At 37.5% G+C, this 20,767-nt stretch overlaps 2 protein-coding genes and 1 pseudogene across 3 annotated transcripts; 1 reads left to right on the forward strand and 2 right to left on the reverse strand.

Annotated features, from left to right (window-relative positions):
* Positions 1-1,549: 1,549 nt before the first annotated feature.
* LOC144655666 (neuropeptide FF receptor 1-like) lies at positions 1,550-2,715 on the reverse strand. The gene has a single exon (XM_078515962.1). It carries the CDS (start codon positions 2,713-2,715, stop codon positions 1,558-1,560), a length of 1,158 nt encoding a protein of 385 aa, XP_078372088.1. The 3' UTR covers positions 1,550-1,557.
* A 9,181-nt stretch (positions 2,716-11,896) lies between these two features.
* LOC144654065 (neuropeptide Y receptor type 1-like) lies at positions 11,897-12,990 on the forward strand. Its single transcript, XM_078514174.1, has one exon. It carries the CDS (start codon positions 11,986-11,988, stop codon positions 12,988-12,990), a length of 1,005 nt encoding a protein of 334 aa, XP_078370300.1. The 5' UTR covers positions 11,897-11,985.
* A 5,767-nt stretch (positions 12,991-18,757) lies between these two features.
* LOC144655668 (prokineticin receptor 2-like) lies at positions 18,758-20,562 on the reverse strand (annotated as a pseudogene). Its single transcript, XR_013571169.1, has 2 exons — positions 20,536-20,562; positions 18,758-20,334 (listed from the first exon to the last, which is right to left on the reverse strand). The product of XR_013571169.1 is annotated as a prokineticin receptor 2-like (transcript).
* Positions 20,563-20,767: the final 205 nt, after the last annotated feature.

Consider the following 20,767-nt stretch of genomic DNA (forward strand, 5'->3'; position numbering starts at 1 on the left):
CGCGCCAGTAGGCGCATAAGGCCAACACTCCCTGTTCCGTGCAACCGCTTTGGCTACTTCCCAGCTCGTCCACCCCGCCTTGTTTCGTTCCTTCTCCACCGTCCTTCTCCAAGTTGTCTTTGGTCTCCCTCCCGCTCTTTGACCTTCCTTTGGCCATCCCAATGCTGTGAAGCAGTCGTTCGCACCCTCTCTCCTGAGTATGTGTCCCAACCAGTTCCACCTTCTTCGTTGTACCTCGCAGCTTATGTCATTGACCTCTGCCATTTAAACCACCCCGCTGTTTGTAATTGTTTGCTGCCATCTAAATTATTCATGTTAATTTTTTATACTGGAGCTACTTTGAAAAAACTATTACTCCTAAGATTCATTTTTTAATCCAATTAAATACTAACACAAGCAAACTACGCGACGACTAGTAATATGGGATCTGCACTCGGTTTTGAATTTCCCAACAATTAAATTAAAGGGACTATGACACGGATTTTAACAGATTTTTGAACAGCCACAATTTATATTTGTGTCGTAAGAAATTTAAAAATGATGGTCCAGTTAATTATTATTAAATTGTTATTGATTTATTACCTGTTATTTATTTAGCAATTGCTATATTAGAACACTGAAGCTGTCTACAAGCGCATTTGGCTGCAGATGGCTAGGATGGAAATGGATTACAACTTGAAAAGGTGAGGCTAACGTTTTTAAGTTGTTTTCGCGCGTCTTCAAAAAAATTATAGACGAAGTTTGGTTCCTATCCCCAAAACAAGGTTTTATCTTTCGATAGTTTTTCATGGGGAAAGTTGCCTACCACTAATTTCAGAACAGTTAAAGGGACTGTGTCACGGCTGAGTTAAGTTCATTTATCAAGTTTTGCCGAATACTCGCTATGAAACTGGATGTTTGCAAATAAGTTACTTTTATGAATCTAAATCACAAAACCATTGGTTCATTGCAACCAAATGTGTCTCCCGGGCGTTATAATTTAAACTTAAAAGCAAACAAGATTAATTTTGAAAAGTGTTCAGCCTAACAATATTTCAAAACCCATATCGCATTCCATGGAGTGTAATTGAAATGTTCCTTCACTGTTTTAAGAAGTTATTTTTATATTTAAACAAATTAGATGGTCGTTTCCCATGCCTTAATTTACTAAAATCCCTTTCAAACCAAAAATCTCCTAAATCCCCATGACATAGTCCCTTTAATGAAAATAGGGTTTGTTATGGAGATCTTCATCCAAAATAATGAATTTTTTACCAAGTATGATCTTTCCGCATTCAATTTCTACACGGTATAACTGGTTGTACAGTGAAAATGCCGACAGTATACGGTAGTAAAGTTCATGTTTTTCTTAAAGTAAAAGGTGCTGTCCATTTACGAATGGGCAAATTATAAAGGTATTTAATGATATATCTTAATTGGAAAGGATAGCAGATTGTAACGGATGTTACAGTGAATAAAAATTAAAACAAAAATCAATACTATTTGCAAATATTCATTTACGAAAAAAAGAAAAGACATAACAACATCGGTGATATCTATCTGCTTAAAATGCAGTGATCAGACATTCGTCTCAGAGAATATCTCCTCACGGTTTCCGATAACGGTCACTGCAGTTTGTGCGGACACAGAAGTTCGACAGCTGATGCGCGTGACAGACTCTCGTCTCTCGTTCCTGACATAAATTAAAGGCTGTGGACGCTTTCGTTTACAAATAATTCTCAGCTCACGAGAAAAATCTCTTACAAACATGAAACAGATGCAAGGATTTACCGCGCAATAAGAGCTAGCCAGTACGCGAGAGACATAATCCACTACCTTGAAACTAGTGTTACACTTAGGAAACGCCCCAGGAGGAAAGAGCTTAAGAAAGGCAATCACAATATAAAGCGTCCAGCTAATTGAAAGCGCTGTTACAGTAGCTACAGCCATTCTTCGTAAATTGCTATTTCGTTTACGAATTCGTCTTGCTCCCTTTTCACTTCGATACGTCGCCATTTTGTCCCCTTTATTGTTGATTAGGATTTTAATGTACAAAATTGAGATAACAATCAGTGGTATAAGTAAAACTGTTACAAATAAAAATATGTTGTAACGGAGGTGTGCTGACTTTGGATCGAAAGCAGGTTCCCAGCTGGGTTGACATACTAGGTAATCAGCATCGTTATCGCCTACCAGTCGAAACGTATAAAAATATGGCGCGTGAATTGCCATGGCCATGATCCAAGTAGAAGCGATGAGAAAGCGACGTATTTTCATGGTGATTTTCTTATACATTATGGGATACACAACTGCTAGAAATCGTTCAACGGCGATTAAAACTAGACTCTGTGTTGACACTGACAAGGATATGACACTGAAGAAAGTACACGTCTTGCAGAGGAACTGGCTCCCCTTTCCATGAACTAAGAAAGCATTGGAACCGATGGCTTCTCTTGTAATTAAACGGGGGATTAAAAAAATCTCCACCAGAATGACGGACGCTGCCATGTTGGCAATAAGGAGCATGATGGGTTCTTTCATTCTCAAGAAGGCAGCGATAAGCAGTGTGTTACCCAGCAAGGATGCTAATATTGTGAAGACATGTATTGTTATCGTAACTTGCCTTGGACCCAAAACAACTCCTATAAATGTGCAATTTTGTTGTAGAGAGGTGTTCTTGTCGCTTGCATCGACATCATGCAAAATATCCCAGGAGACATTTACGTTTCCATCCATTGTAGGATGGCTGAAGAAGGCAGCGAAGTTAAACAAGAAGACCTGTGCGTGATGGAATTATTATGTTATTGTTTGTAATCGGTGAACAAAGTGCGAGATTTGCCACAAGGATCGCAGGTGCAGAAAAAACCTTATTAGTAATGAAATGTAGCCAAATTGGAATAGAGAATAGCTATTCACTCAATTCGAATGTCTTTGTTATGGCACCTGTTATTAAAAATAGGTATTTTAATTTTTCATTACATTTTTTTAATCTTGAGCTGAACATGTTGTTACGCCACAAAATGTAATAACTGACACTAAATGTAATAGTAACGCAAAATGTAATAACTTTTGCCACAAAATGTAATAGTAACGCAAAATGTAATAACTTTCGACGCAAAATGTAATAACGTCGGTAACGCAAAATGTAACAACTTTTGACGCAAAATGTAATACATAAAAGTAACGCAAAATGTAATAGCGCAAAATGTAATAGTGTTTTGGTTGGTATATGTTTGTTCAAAACATTCATTTATTTATTTTTTAATTATTATTCTTTATTTATTAAGATCATAATAGGCACCCATCAGAGACTTGCTCTAGGCAAGAGTTTCAATATCAAGGCACAATTGACAGCAAAATCTTAATAAATCTTAATTTACTGGAGAACCCGCAATTAAAAGAACCCTGAAATAGTTTAAAGTTTCAGTTTACATTTTCAAGTTACATTTTTCCTTCCTCAGAGTTGCAGTTAGATTTCGTTTGAAATAAGATTCTCATCAATTTAATATATATATATATATGCATAATTCTTTTACCGATTTTTATTTAAAAAGGATCTGACTCGCTTCTAGCGTAATATTGCAAGACGCTAAATTGGACAAAGTCGCTTGTTTGTTAGTACGTTAATTAGCGTGATAATATAACGGATAAAGAATTGACAAGAGAGTTTCCTCATTTTCTCTTGGAATTGAATGATATTTCATTGTTGCCATATAAAGTTAGCATATATACCATTACAAATCGTAGTTTTTGTACCTTAATTTCAAAATAAAGAAAGGCATGTGTTATTTGGAGGGCTTTTTTGTATGAAAAAATACTTTTCTACAGGAATTTAACGAGAATTCACCTATTCACCCCTTTTCCCCTGGAAAAATTAAAGTAGCCTTTTGGAAAAGCTCGTGGAGTCCGCCAGTTTTTTTAAAAAAAGACAGATGTTCTGTCCCCTACCCACATGTAATTCCTTATATTTCGAACAAATATATACCAACCAAAACATTATTACATTTTGCGCTATTACATTTTGCGTTACTTTTATGTATTACATTTTGCGTCAAAAGTTGTTACATTTTGCGTTACCGACGTTATTACATTTTGCGTCGAAAGTTATTACATTTTGCGTTACTATTACATTTTGTGGCAAAAGTTATTACATTTTGCGTTACTATTACATTTTGTGTCAGTGATTACATTTTGTGGCGTAACACATGTTTGTGGCGAAATGCACCTGCAATTTGCAAAGCAAATTGAAACTGAGATTTTAGTGTGCCTGCTGTTTTTAACGGGTGTGGTAGAGTTGGGGCTGTCTCATAAATTATGGGGTAAAGGCAGCAATTTCGACGAACGTATTTAAGTTTGGATGAAATTTCCCGGCTGCTTGTACAGATCTTCATAAATAAAGAACACAAATCTAGTTTAATATTCCTGCTAGTTTTGTAGAACAGTCCGTGAACGTATCGGACTCACAATAAGACCGGACTGTAGTTCATGTTCGACCACCGGGAGCTCAGTCGAAAGCGAATCGAGGGAATAAAGTTTTTCTGCAAAATTCCAGAAGCCGCGACGCATAATTCGGTCTTGAAATTCATAAAGCTGCCCTTGCACGATAGCCAAGGAAACCACTAAAAAACAATCGGAAACAATGCACAAATATTGTTCTTCGGTTTTAAAGCAATACATGACCTTAATTATTGATTTAAAGAAGATAAATTATTCGCAATAGCAATGTATGAAAAGAAATTTAAATATGTTTGGGGAAAGACCCACTCAAATGGACGATGGTTAGACTATGGTCTCTTACAGTCCAAAGCGGCTATTGACAAGGTAGTTCCCCTGACAACTTTATTTGCTCTATCGAACTTCTATAATGCACATGATATTTGTGTATATTTGACCAAATCATTTGCCATATGCATGCAGTAAAATGGAAAGTTTGTAACGTAAATCATCTCAAACAATTCATTGTTTATCCCGTAGTAATGGAATAGAACCTCAGTTTCTAAACCTATATAATGTGATAAAGATCACAGCACGCCTCGAGTTGTACCTACGCCATCACGGGAGCGAAAAGACGTGGCTGCGATATTTATCAAGGTATAAAGACGCATTTTTATTATTTCAATAGAGCGAGATGGTAAATAAATCGGGAATTGAAACACCAAGTTAAAGTATGTGCTAGTTGCTTATATGACATAGCTGGTAAAACCGATCGTAAGATCTATAATAGACCCATATCAAAAATGTGTCATGTCTCGCCTTCTTGCCAGGGGGTTACACATGAAAATAGAAAAAAATGCCTTTCTAAGAAGTTCGGTACTTTACTGAAATTTAAATTTAAGAGATTTAATGTGAAAAGAGCCACCTATTGAGCCTATGCTTGTTTGTGTGTTTTTAATTACGTAAATTTCCCTGTAATGGGACCAATAATCTCCCATTGGATATACCTTTAAAACCGATACATGCAGTGATTTTATCCATACACCTTAAGTTAATTTAACCCTTTAAGACCCAATCGTATATATCTGTACTAAAAACACCAGCAGTGTTTAAAATGTCTTTAGCCTTCACATATCTGGACACCTGAAAGTAATGATTGCTTTTTATGGCAAAGTGATAACTTTCATAGCTTTTAAAGCCAACTAACTGACTACAAGTCTTGATTTTCGTTGCATATGGTTGTTTGTTCAGCAGCAAATTCGAAAATGCCCGTTTTCTACCTAACAGGACAACAGCAAAAAACACACATCTTTGCCTCCATTTTTTTAATGAAAAAAATAATTCTGACTTCAAAAATATACATTTGCAGCAAACTTCAACCCTATTCCTTCCCGTTCACCAAGGAAATTTCCCATCAATCATTCGGCGGACTCAGCAATTACTATTCGATTAGTGCTATGCTTGCAAACCTGTAATTTCCTCATTGGTGACCGAAAGCGATGCCTGGGAAAAACAATCATGGCGGCGGCATGAAAGGCTACCTACCTCTATTCCATATATTTTTTATAAGTACCGAGCCACCCAATCGTGCCGGCAAAATGTTGCACCGATTGCATTCTTTTGAAGTCAGAACTCGTCCAAATTGCCTTGGCAGGTCTCGGAATCCACCCACAGAACGGCCAGAGAGACAACTTTACTCATGAACCGCCATCTTCTGATTCGAATATTTTTGGCGTTCCAATCAAGACAAAATCATATCTCACCTCTGGTTTCTTTCAGACCCTGGCCTCTACCCACCATTCTAGCTTAATGATGCCAGCCTGGGGGCTTCTGCAGTGAAAAATGACTCGAAAAATCACTTATAAATACAAAACATGCCAAATCAAAGCCCAACAGCTCGCCTACGAAGGAAGCAACTGTCGGCTACTGACGTCACAATTAAAATTTGAGCCCTTGGTGTTTCGAAACAGCACACATTTTTACCTGAACTTCTTTTATGCAATCACGAAGTTCTAAAGAATGTCTAAGCCAAGAAAAACGAAGATCTAAAGAATGTCTAAGCCAAGAAAAAAACTTTAGAAAGTCAAAGAAACTTGGGAATTAAAGGGTTAATTCTGTTAACAAATTCTTCTTCTGGGTGACAAAAATTAAGATGGCCATTTTGGAATGGGTGTATAGCGCATACGTGTTCATCCATATGTGTAACCTGCAGGAACCTTCTCAATTGAACAAAGCACTTGTATTGAAATCAAAAAGGCAATCGATGATGTCTGCTAGGGCGTCACTTGTACCACGTACACATTAATTATATTAAAGTTAACATTGACTTATATAGCGCACGCACGTAAACAAAATGGCAGCTGTTTTCTATCCAGCTTAGCTCGTACAGGAGTATGGTGACCTATGAGGTTTTTCTCGTATTTTAAGTGTACTGACCAAATTCGTTTTATAAAATGAATACAGATCAATTTTTTTTGTACCTTGACAGTACTCGCAAAGGAATTATTTATAGGTATATGCAAGGTCTTCCCGGTCCTAAACGCCCTTTTTATTTTAAATTTCAAGTTTCTTTAAGGTAATCAACGAGTAGACAAAGTTTAGCTAAAAATCTATGTTCATGTTCTTTTTCGGGGAAAAGACCTTAAGGGTAGGTAATTTATAAAATTTCGTTGAAAAATGCTACTTCTGGGTGACAAAAAATAACAGTAGCCATTTTCGTTAACGTGTGTCTTATAGAACTCCCGAGGACCAATTTGTAATTTTGTCAGTGAAACCACTTTAAGCGATATATTGATAGCCTTCAAGTCGATGGGTTTCCCGTTTCTCTTCAAAAAGACAATATTTTGTCTACTGCAGTGTCACTTATAAATCAAAAAATAAAGATTTCGGTCCTGTTTTTCCGTTCTCTTTTCATGCTATTATATAAAAGTTAACTGTCCAATCATATGAATGTCTTTTTTTAAAAAAAAAAATACAACTGATGTATGAAAATACATTATATTTTTATCATTAATAATGGTAATAGGACTGAGTGTGAGTCCAATTCGGTCTGTAATCATACGAGTGATTAACAAAATCGGACGACCGCGAAGCGGGAGTCCGATTTGTTTAACACGAGTATGATTACAGACAGAATTGGACGACACGAAGTCCTGTTACCAATTAATCAAAACTATAACAAAATTTGAGAAAGAAACTAACCTTCGGTTGAATAGTTAGACCTCTTTATGAAAACTGAACAACATAACTACTTAACAAATGCAACAACAACAGCGCGCGCAAAATGACGCGTACTGTCCAATTACACAGGCATGACGCGTAAACTGTCATATTACACTATCCAATTACAAGCATGACGCGTACACTGTCCTATTAGTGCTCAAATCGGGCTGCTGATAACCAATCACGTTCGAGAATTTTGTTATAGTTTTGATTATTGTTATTATACACCTCATCTTCTAGAACCGCATGATATTATGTAGTTACACATGTTGTACTTGCAACATATTCGAGAAACACCATTTTGATGAAAGGATTGACACCCAAAATGTGGGTAAAGAAATGACATTTTCCGCAATGCGTTAGTGCTGATTTCCAGAACGTACTGCTCAGTTTCGGAGTTTATTTCATTTTTGATTTGATACATTACACTACGGTAATAGCGTACAGGAAGTTTTTTAGCCCACCATGAGTCGTTTCGTTCAGAAATGCTCGATAAGATAAAACGTCGATTTGGAATAGCATAAAGGTTTTTCTACTAGGTGTTATTGTTTTGCAAGCTGAATGAAATAACCGGCACGCATACATGCATGCACAGGCGATGACGCTTAACAATGATCCCAGAAATTGCATTTTTCTTATTCATTTTAAATTTTATTTGCCTTGACTACAAAACGAACCTCCAATACATTACAAACCTACAGTATGATAAGATAAATACATTAAATCACTATGAGCTTCGTCATTTAGCAACAGAAAGGCCCAGGATTGATTTCCACACCTAGTCGATACTGAAGATTGTGTGACATTTCCGTATTGAAATGGTCTGAAATGTACTCCGAGTCAACTCCGCTTACTAGAATCCAGGGTCGTAACCAGGTATATTTTTTCATTGCTGATCCCAACTTTTAGCTCTAAATTTTGATTCCTGATCCCCAAAAAGTGGCAACATTTGATCCATGATTCCATTCTGATCCCATCTGATTGGCCGATTCGGATCCCATGACTTGTGACCCGGGATCCCAGGCTGTGATCCCGATCCCAAGGCTGTGATCCCTGATCCCATATACCTGGTTACGACCCTGAGAATCACTTACATATGCATTTATGCAACTTATCAAACAAAACATTTTAGATCAGCTAAATCAGCAATACGGTAGTTCTTTCTGAACTCTGGCTTCTCGTACGTCGTTATTTTTAATGGCTTGAGATAAATACCCGAATAAATATTATCAAAAGCAGTAAAAGGAAGATGGCGAGTCACGAAGGGAAAAGAAGGAAAATTAACTTAAAGTTAAATATTATCGACAACAATGCACGTCAAAGCAAACAATGATTTCAGATAGCTCACCTTTGCAATCTAATCAAGATACTGCTGCCATCGGTCTCCCTTTTGGAAAGGTTTCAAAAGTTATGACACTAACCGGCCTTCACTCGTCCAATTCAACATCAGTTAACTTAGTCTGCCATCATGTATGCCGACTTCGAATACACGTACAACGGTAAAAAAGTTATTTAAGCGAGCTCACAATTATCCAGTACATCATTCTCCCCCTGACCCCAAAACTCCGTTTAACTGTACGTTAGAAATCAAAAGCGTTTTGCCGATGGATGCTCTTAAAGTTGATTCATACTCATTGACAATCAAAGATGGCGTACCGAAACTGAGTAAACAACAAAGTGCTTAGTTCCCAGTGCTACTCGGTTGGAGTAATCTTTCACACCTCACACGGCCGTCCACCGGGCGATAACATATAGGCGTCACCGCCTAAAAAGGTAAGTTTGTCCCGGAATTTTTATTTTTGCTAGTAAACATTCCTTCGTGTGAGACTCACATTAACATTGCAGGCGTAGATTGCGCAGCTCGGACTGGAAATCATCTTTAACTAATGCTTTACTTGAAATGTCACACACCTGTTATTATAATATAGCAAATTATGAATATTACTAGAGGCCGAATATTTCATTTACTTATGAAGTCAAGCCATTTTTGTGCGGTTATTGCGTATAGGTCCGACAAGATACCTTAACAATACCGTGACAATTCATCACTTCAATCACGTATTTCCTTTCTGATGACCATTTTAATGACCGATCATGTAAACCAACAAGTCCTTTCATTAGCACCGCAGCATCGCTGATCAGTCAGTTTACAAGCTGCTGTTTGAATGTACATGTATGATGTTCGCCAACAACAGCTCAACAAACTCCCTCGTTACTACCCAATTTCAAGAACAAAAAGACGAAAATGGAACGTGTTCGCTAGCAATGGATCCGGATGCAACCATGTTGAAGTTTTGCTGTTATAGACACTGTTATTTTGATTGGTTCAGTTGCTCATCTTACTCATCTTCGCTTCCTTAAAATCGAACATGATCACGATGAACATTTTAATGGAAAATATAGCTGCCTCAGATTTGTTGTTCTCCATAGTTCATCTCCCTCGTGAGATTAGAAACTATTCAGTTTGTCATTCTTTTTCATTGTGTCATTGCATAGTGAATCCATGTATTTGTTTCACTTTCATTCGCCGGATTCGTATTGGTCTAAAATGCTTTAGTTGAATAATACAGAGATCGAAAAGTACGTCAGGAAACTAGATTTTAACATTTAGCATAAGGAATATGGAGATATTTCTCTTTCGGTCAAATATCATGTATCGTAAGTTTGGTTTTACTTATCTTCTAACAAATTGAGCCCTTGACTTTGGCAATGACACTACAACGGTGCAACATACTTTCTTGAATTTCAGCGATCACGTAGCGACCATTAAGGATATAGACTATTAACCATATCTCCTGATCTCAAAGCTAGAGTATTGTGCGGAAGACCTCTTGTCTACGAATTACAACAAGTGCAAGTCAGTTATCTGCCAAGCCTTTCTATCATCGTTTCAAGTTTCAGTTTTTTAGTTAAGTAAATTGATTTTTTATACCGCAGTGATGTGCAACGTTAACCGCTGCAGCTACTGCTATAGATTTTTTGTTTGCAAACGTCTCAGCTTTTAGCAGAGGGTCTGAAGGGGGGGGGGGGGGGGGAGGATAGTGTCGGTAGTCAGTTAAAATTGTATTACATTGTCGGTTGTCAGTTATATTTTTCGCCCTTTGTCGCTAGTCGGGTATGAATTGGAGGGTCCTTATGTCGATAGTCAAATAAAATAAAATTATTTTGTCGTTTCTCAGTTATATTCTTCGCTCTTTGTCGGTAGTCGGTTAACCCCATTCAGACCCTCTTAGCACCTCAGGGAGTAAAAATGCTGAAAACATGAAATATGACTTCCCTACATAATAAGTGTTTAGGACAATGTTCGCCCTTTAATTCCGCTCAGTTAGAATTATGTTGGAAAATGTTCAGGAATAATGAACCAAGTTATTCGCTCAAATATTAGACTTTCATTAAAAGTTTTGATTACCAGATAAGGAACACTAGAAGACCTAAAGGGTAGGTAATTTAATAAATTACGTTAACAAATGCGACTTCTGGGTGACAAAAATAAACAGCGGCCATTTTTTGTTAACGTGTGTCTAATATAACTCCCGAGAACCAATTTGAAATCTTGTAAAACCACTTGAATCGATAAACGGATAGCCTAAATGTCGATTGGTTTCCCGTATCTCTTTCCAAAAGACAATATTATGTCTACTTGAGCGTCACTTATAAGTCAAGATATAAAGATTTCGGTTCAGTTGTTCTGTTCTGTTGTCATGCTATAATTACAATTTTTAACTGTCCAGTCATATGAATGTTTTTTTTTTTTTTTTTTAAATACAACTGATGTATAAAAAATAAATTATATTGTTATAACTATTTTTATTATACGCCTCATCTTCTAGAACCGCATTATCAAAAATAATGTAGCCACACATATTGTCATGCAACAAATCGATTTAGAATAGTGTCAAGGTTCTTCTACTGGTTGTAATTGTTTTCCAAGGTTATCTCGTGTAAATAATGAAGAAAAGGTAAAGCTGTCCCGGAATTTTTATTTCCGCTAGTAAACGTTACTTCCTGTAAAAGAAACGTTGCAGGCGACGATTGCTCTGTACGGACTGAATATCATCTTTAACTAATGCTTTACTTAAAATATTGCACACCTGATAGTAATAGCAAATTAAGAATATTAGTAGAGGGTGAATGATACTTTTCTAATTTTAGTCAACCCATTTAAGGGCGGTACTGCGTATAGGTCCGACAAGATACCTTAACAATACCGTGACAATTTCTGACTTCAATCACGTATTTCCTTTCTGATGACCTTATTAATGACCAATCATGTAAACCAACAAGATCATTCATTAGCACCACACCATCGCTGATCAGTCAGTTTACAAGTTGCTGTTTGAATGTACATGTATGATGTTCGCCAACAACAGCTCAACAAGCTCCCCCGTTACTGCCCAATTTCAAGAACAAAAAGACGAAAATGGAACGTGTTCGCTAGCAATGGATCCGGATGCAATCATGATAAGTTTTGCACTTATATACACTTTAATTTTGATTGCTTCAGTTGTTGGGAATTCTTTACTCATCTTCGCTTCCTTAAAATCAAATAGGATCACGATGAACATTTTAATGGCAAACATAGCTGCCTCAGATTTGTTGTTCTCAATTGTTCATCTCCCTCGTGAGATTGTGGTTCAAGTGAGAAAATCGACGGTTTTTCAGGTCCACGGATGGATTGGACAGATCCTTTGTAAAACTTGCGCCTTTGTCACGGATGTTACCATTGCTGTGTCTACACTGTCCTTGGTTCTAATTACCGCTGATAGGTTGGTCGCCGTAGTATTTCCAAGACAATATCGTCGAATCACTGTCAAAAAGCGATGGCTTTCTGTCTTTTTTACTTGGATCTTAGCAATGGCAATTCATTCTCCATATTTGTATACCTTCAACTTAGATACAGAAAATGGCGAAACGTTCTGCATCACAAACTGGGAGCCGGCCTTTAACCACGAGTCAACACATACCCGCTACTACACTGCGTTACTAGTTACTGTATTGATTGTTCCACTAGTAACAGTGTGCATACTTCAGACAATAATCTTGGTGAAACTGAGAGACGACAAAATGGCGCCTTTTCGCGCTACTATCACCAATCAACGACACAATAAGAAGAACAAAATGCTTCTTAAGATGTCTATAGCGATTGCTTCGGCATTTGCTTTGTGCTGGTTACCTTTTATTGCCTTTCAGTTTATTTATCTTTACTTTTCAGGCGCAATTCCACGTTGCAGTATTGGCTTTGACATATTTAGTCAGTTTGTCATTCTTTTATCGTTGTGTCATTGCATAGTGAATCCATGTATTTGCTTCACTTTCATACGCCGGATTCGTATTGGTCTAAAATGCTTTAGTTGAATAATACAGAGAGCGAAAAGTACGTCAGGAAACTGGATTTTTATTAACCTTAAACATAAGGAATACAGAGATATTTCTTCCTTTCGGTCAAATATCGGGTATCGTAAAGAAACAAAAAAGAAAAAAAAAAAAGAAAAGCAAATTTATTTATACACGGAGGCAGACCAGTTGGCTATTTACAAGCGTGGCCGAGGATTTGAGCTCGGGACGACCGAGAACAAATCCAGATAGTGGTCAGAACGGGAATTGAACCCGGGACCTTCAGATTTCAAGTCCGGCGCTCTAACCACTCGGCCACGCTGCCTTCTAAGTATGTTAACTATATCTCCTGATCTCAAAGCTGTAGTATTGTGCGGAAGACATTTTGCCTACAAGTGCAAGTCAGTTCTCTGCCAAGCCTTTCTATCATCGTTTCAAGTTTCAGTTTTTCAGTAGCTGAATTAAGTAAATTGATTTTTTTTATACAGCAGTGATATTCATCGTTAATCACTGCAACTAGTGCTATAGATTATTTGTTTGTAAACATCTTAGGTTTAAGAACCTCAGGGAGTAAAACATCAAATATGACTTCCCTACATAACAGGTAAATTAAGTTTGTACAGAAACCCATAAGGGTTGAAACGTGTAACTCCCTATGATTCGCAATGTACAAAGCGTTTGCACATTCGCTTACACTTAGTACCACATTTGGAAAATCACAAGAAACATTTAACCAATCAAATTTACTATATTTGGTTTAAATTCACAGCGCGCGCTAGCTCGCGCTCGATGGCGTAATCTTGTTTTTGAACAAGCTTGGTTGAATAAAGTTAAATTCTGGTTAAATTCTCCTGTTTCATCTTCTTGAAGTAGTCTGAAAACTTCGCTTCGATACCCTTAATGTATTTCTTTAGTTTCTGTAAGAAATGTGCGGCGTTTAGGTCGAAATTCAAGCAACTTTGCGCAAAACCAAAAAATTATGTTGTGTGTGTCATTACGTGTATAAAGCATTCGCGAATACAAATTCTTCGTGTTTCCAAATATGGTACTTTAGCAAAATGAATATTTAAACGCTGTGCGCGCGCGTTACACGTTTCAACCCTTATGGGTTTCTGGTTTGTACTTATGTATTCGCTCTTTTTCGATCAGCTCAGTTAGAGTTTTGTAGGAAAATGTTCAAACATAGGGTAATGAACCAAGTTATTCGCTCAAATATTCGACTTTCATTAAAAGTTTCGATTACCCTGATATGGAACACTAAATGCAGGCGTCAAGGAATTTGCCAAATGAAACAAGATTGCAAGACCTTCAAGTTGTCACGTACACGAAACACAAATACTTTCAAACAAGAGTTTGGACTGATTTACCAGTACCGCCTAAGCTTTTATGGTATGATACACGAAAAGACTTCATAACCAACAGTAATCATGGTAATAAAGCGGTTCGCGGCTTAACACTTACATTTCTTGGAGGCGATAGAAACAGTCTCTGAGTTGAAATAAAGCTGCTTATGCCAGTGAGAGAACACTTCTACCTGTGGACCTAAAATCTGAATACATTGCACGAAACACTTAGAACTACCACAGGATTAAAAAAATCGGATAAAAAACCTGTGTTAACTATAATGTCATTTATGTAAAGTTTTTACTAACCTATCTTAGCACAAAATCACGTGCAGTATTTTGTTATCTTTATAATTTTTTTTTATACATAAATTAAGTAGATACCTACTTATTTTTAATGTCAACATGTTGATTTTCAATGTATGCAGATACGTCTTTTAGATCCTATTCTGACTTCACAAACACGAGGAAGTCAATGTAAAAAGTATATCAAAGAGGATTCATTTACTCTTTTTATTTTATAAAAATCTAGTTTATAAGAAGTATCGAGGCTGAAATTTGCGAATTTTTAAGAATATTTTAAGAATAAACCCGAGGCTGAGATTTTGAAAATGATATAATTTTGAGTTGAAAGTTTGTAATTACAATACAATTAAATATGTTATTAGTTGAAACAAAATCAGGTATTTTCATTTCCGTCATTGTTTCTCTGTAAGGAATGCTTTGTTTAAAGCCACAACGGCCAAGTGTCGTCTTACGCGACATCTTGATCTTGCTGACTGCAACGAAAAGCAATGGTACATGTGCACAATATAACACGATACAGATCTGGACACCAAACACTTGTAATTGATACCCACATACATGTTAAAACAGAAATGTCAAACGGTATTATCTAAGAATGTTCATAATAATATTTTCAGCCTAATATCAGGAGAAAAATAAGAATATTCAGCCACGGTCGGAAAAAAACAATATTCTTATAAAATAAAAAGAATATAGTCATCTTATACAGATGTATTTTAATAAAATAATCTGTATCCTCACAAATTGCAAATTTCAAAACATTATCTTTCCATATTATTAAAAATCGCAGGATGAGGCATTTTTTAAAGAAAACGCGACAGCCTTCTGGCGGCCATCTTTGATCTCGTGTGGCGTGAACCTCCAATATTCAAAATGCTCTATCTTAACTCTTATAGACGGTGAATGCTATGGAGTTTAACATATATATTATAAAAAAAACGTCTAATATCCAGTGAAGGGTACGAACTCAGGGGTCTGGCGATTCTGGGTTTTAGAGTTTTAATGACGTCACGTAAAAACCAATAATTGTTATGTTTGCAAAACGGTGTATTTCATTCATAAACACCTGGGGTAGGGATGTGGACATTGGAAACATCAGCCAATTTTTGGAAAAGCAGCGATGAATCAGGTTTCCCCTCCTCCACCTCTAAGGGATTGTTTTCTTGAGTTCCTCATCCTCTTCCTGCCCTTCCCGTTAAGCTACTGTAGTTGGCGTTTTTTGGTCCCTACCTTCAATGAGGATCATTTTCTGTGCTGTAGAATGTTCCAGTTTTGCAGTTTATTGCAGTTTATTGCTAACTCGCTAACAGATAGGAAGTGTTCGAGCAATCAGGACATCAACAATACAATTTTCAGCCCTTTTCAGACCAGGGAGGGGAGGGGGGTAGGGGATTTTGAGTCCCTCTCCAACATTAAAGTATAAAATATTTTCCTATGAGGCTGGAGGTTTTCCGTTCAATGAAGCGACTTGGAATATTTCTTCTACTCCTCTCTGGTTGGTATGGTTGTCTATCGCAGGATTTATACAGCTAGGTAAAGACAGGCACTTTGTAAATTAGAAATAGACACTTAAAAGGTTAATTTAAAAGAGATGCACTATGTTAATTTTTACACCTAGGTAAATATAGGCACTATAAGAGTAGCTTCTGGTCTAAAATCACAGTGCAGTGCCTACCCTGGGTGCCGGAGGTTTTTCATGCACCGTTTCTCACGGTTTCGCCACACGTGGCAACGGCCTTCGGCCGCCTAAGAGTAATCCGCTGCGGGCTTTGAAATCCTCTGGTACAAGGGTAGGCAGTGCCCCAGCCTGGGCTCGAACCCGGACCAGTCGATCCGAAGTCAAGCGCACTAGCCGTTAGCCCACCTAGCCTTAATATGACAAGGTTAAATGACAAAATCCTCAGTGCTAATGTGCAGAGGTGACAGTAAGCATTTTAAAGTCTTGTTAGGAGCATGAAAAATTATTTGTACTACATAAAACATAAACTTCTCTTTCAGTGACATACATAGGCAAGAAAATCTCGGTTTTTACGTTTCGGCAGTGCAGCTTTAATTTGTAACACCTACTAGTTGTCAATAATGTCACTTGGTCACCTGGAATCAAATACTTAAAGCAGCAAGCAAGTTAATTATTTAAGTGCTCTTAAAAGTCAAACACTTGACTAATGATACGTGACAAAAACCGTTCATGATAAGCTCATCCTAAATAGAATTTATTTTATTATGAACATTTATGTACATTGCAAGTGAGGCGGCGATGTCTGCATATATATGAAAATACTCAGTTGTACGCATAGATATGTGTGGCAGTCATCACAGTACAGTACACATACCAAGCTCAAGATCTATCAGAGCTGTGTCCTGCCTACCCTTTTGTATGGGTCAGAATGTTGGCAAAATTAATGTTAGAAAGTGATCTGGGAAAGCTGCCAACCTTCAACAGCAAAAATAAAACAGCGGAAAATACTTCGCATCTTCTGGCCTTAGCCCAATTCCAACAAGGATCTGCTTTTGCGGTGCAAGCAGGAGGACATATTTTTATGGCCATGTCATTATGGCCATGTCATTCGAAAGGATACTGGACATCCGAAGGGAGGCGCAAGCGTGGCAGGCACAAGAATACATGGCGACGAACAGTAGAGACAGGATTGAGGGGCTTAAATCAAAGCTGGAACACCATCCAACAGCTGGCCAAGGACAGGCAGCAGTGGATAAACTTTTTGCTGCCCTACGTGCCAGTGGGCATAATATAATGGGTAGTGAGTGTGTGAGTGAGTACACAGTTGTACGTTTGAACTGTCCGAGTTTCTACGGTTATTTTTATCACAACGGTTATCACAGAATACCTTTCTCACAGCGAGCATTTGAAGTGCACGTAATACCATTTGTTATATTTTATTCTTTTGGAACTTGTCGCCGGGACACGGCAAAAAGATGCAAGCAGAAAAGCTATTTAGACATTCACATGATACCGCACAGGTTCCAAAAACAAGCTGCCAATCTATATTCCAAAATAACTCGATCGCGTTACGGAATTGCAATTATGCGGACAAAAGAACATCCGGACAAACGACAAAAGTGGAAATGGAACTACAACGAGAAGAGTAAAAATAACAAAAAATGAATTATATTTACTTAAAAGCTTGCGTGCTTTTCTCTGTCTAAACAAGGTCTTGTAAAATAATGTCAGTGCACGCAATCTGGCAAAATCTCCTAATGATATACAACTGTACATGTACTATGATCGCATACACGAAAAATACTTTTAACACAAAGTGCCGTTTAGTCAGTGGAGCTGAACATAGGCACTTTAGATTTTAATTCTTGTTTTATCTCTATTTTAGTGCTAGATGCTGTCGATTTAATGTAACATAATGTACTGAACACAACTGTGGAATTCACATTACCGTAAAGGGCACTTGGAATTAACTAGACGCCAAATGTCTTGAGAGGGTGTTGGGGCTCGAATTGGCCAGTAGTTGATTTTGGGAAGTACTGAAATGAAACGTACAGTTAGTGAATTCATTTAACTGAACCGTTGTTGTTAGCAACAAAGTTTCCCTGCCCCGACCCCCAAGTTACCCATGTTTTACCCGACCAACATTTGTCCTGTTACCCATGTTTACCCTGTTACCAACATACCAGTACCTGTTTACCTTACCCCTTTACTGACAAGGCCAAAAAAAGTAGACTGACATGGCCTAAAACAGGACTGACAATTGGGTACCCCCTTAGCACCCTCACTTGATAAAGCGACTTACAAAAATAAAAACGTCAACGTGGAAGAGGGAATTTTAAGTGGGTCAGACCCCCTAGTCGGCCTAAGGGTACATGATTGCTTCAACTGTACAAGGCTAGCTGCCTAAACAAATATTTACTGTGAGAATATTCAAAAACTTGCCAATAACATTAATTTTGTGTTCTTACTTTTATTCGTCGTCAACGTCTTGCATTGAACCGTCTTCCTTTTTTTTTTTTTTTGAAGCGAAAAACTCAAATTGAAAAAATAAAAACGAAATAAAGATATAACTCAAATAAAAAATATTAAAGAGAAACAATTGAGTGTCACTATACCATTTTAAAAATTCAGAAAGAAGAAATAAGGCATATCACGGCGGTAAATATGACTTGTCAACTAACAAAAACGTTTTCCGACCCTTTCTTTTATTTCTAACCGACTAGCTCAGTATATTTAATTCATTTTACCGTGAAAAGGTCGCATTCTTCCAAGAAAGTAATCAAGAAGTGATCTCCTTAAACGTCAATTTTAATTAAGTATCAAAAGTTTTTACTTTCTCATGAGTCACCGAGGCTCTGCAATGCTGAATTAAAGTAAGCCAATTTTTTCGCCACCAAGGACCAAGCTCAGAACATTTCGAAACTTTACTTATTAACTTCTTAATTCTATATTGCTGCAAGTTTAAACTACAAACATTTCACGACAGTGGTATGATTATTATTTTTGTTCTCATTCTTAACAGCAAGCTAAGCGGCAAGGTTGCAGTTTATACAGATTCAGAAACGGACCGTTGTAGGGCACGTCTTACTTCCATTTCAGTAATTACATAACTTTGACGGCCGTTTCGTTTGCATATTCTTCTTATCTCACGAGTAAAACTTCGCACGAAAATGAAGCAAATCCAGGGATTAACTGCACAATAAGAACTAGCCAGTACGCGAGAGATGTAATCTGCTACCTTGAAACTTTTACTACATTTTGGAACCACCTCCGGAGAAAAGAGTTTTAGAAAGGTTATCGCAATGTAGAGCGCCCAGCATATAACAAGTGCTGCAACAGTAGCCACGGCCATCCTTTTTAGATTCTTGTTGCGTTCTTTTATTCGTCTTGTTCCTTTGTCACTTCGATACGTTGCCAATTTGTCCCTTTGGAGTTTGACCACGATGACAGTGTACAGAACACATAATAACAAGCAGCGGTATAAACAGCACTGTTGCGAATAAAAATATATTGTAGCGAAGGTGTGCTGACTTGTTATCAAAGGCCGGTTCCCAGCTGGGTTGACATACTTGATAGTCACGGTTGGCATCTTTTTTGTCAACAATGGTCTTCAGTCGAAACGTATAAAAATATGGCGAGTGAATTACCATGGCCATGATCCAAGTAGAAGCGACGAGAAATCGACGTATTTTCACGGTGATTTTCTTATACAGTACAGGACACACAACTGCAAGGAAGCGTTCAACGGCGATTAAAATTAGACACTGGGTTGATACCGACAACGAAATGTCGCTGAGGAAAGTGCACATCTTACAGAGGAACAGACCGCCTTTTCCGTGAACTAAGAAAGCGTTGGAACGAATTGTTTCTCTTGTAATTAGGCGAGGGATTAGAAAGATCGCTACCAGAAGATCGGATGCAGCCATGTTAGCAATAAGAAGCATGATGGGTTCTTTCATTTTCACGAAGGCAGTAACAAGGAGTGTGTTTCCCACCAATGATGCTAACAGTGTGAAAACGTGTACCGTGATGGTGATTTGCCTTGGACCCACTGCTAGGCTACAGTGCTCAGTTAAAGAGGTATTGTTAATACTCGTATCATCCTCATCCAAACTCTGTGAGGAGATGTTCACATCTTTAGCCAAGATTTGACCGCTGAAGAACAATTGAAGTAATATAAAACAAGGATATCGGTGCATGTTTCGTCACGGATTGATTCGTTCGGCTTCAGTTCGCAGGGAAAAATATTTTATTCTGCTGCCTATTGGAAAAAAGGCAGAAAAAGCAACTGAAATTTTATTAGAGACATAATAGCCGAAGGCGTTCCGCATAAAATGCAATTTTTTCCTTGTTCAAATTTTGAAGAGGTACCACAATCTAATCATTACAGTGTAATCCATTTTCACAGAAGGGAGACGAACCTTCGATTACTTCTAAAAACATTATAATTATTTAAACCTACCTTAGGTGTTGCCTAGAAGGAATGTGATTTGCGTCCTGTTCGACGAACATTACTATTTAATTCAATATTCGTAAAACTGGATAATTGAATGTTGTCAGGTATTTTTTAAGTGGACAGTTATAATTGCAGAGTAAACAAGTGGTCCTCTTTACACGCGCTAAGTGGAAGGCGCAAAGAGACAGCTTCTTTCTCATTTCACATTATCTCTGACCGTTTATATCACATCAA

This window comes from Oculina patagonica, chromosome 5, assembly GCF_052425735.1.
Source record: "Oculina patagonica isolate OP01 chromosome 5, crgOcupat, whole genome shotgun sequence".
In the NCBI taxonomy this organism is placed as follows: domain Eukaryota; kingdom Metazoa; phylum Cnidaria; class Anthozoa; order Scleractinia; family Oculinidae; genus Oculina; species Oculina patagonica.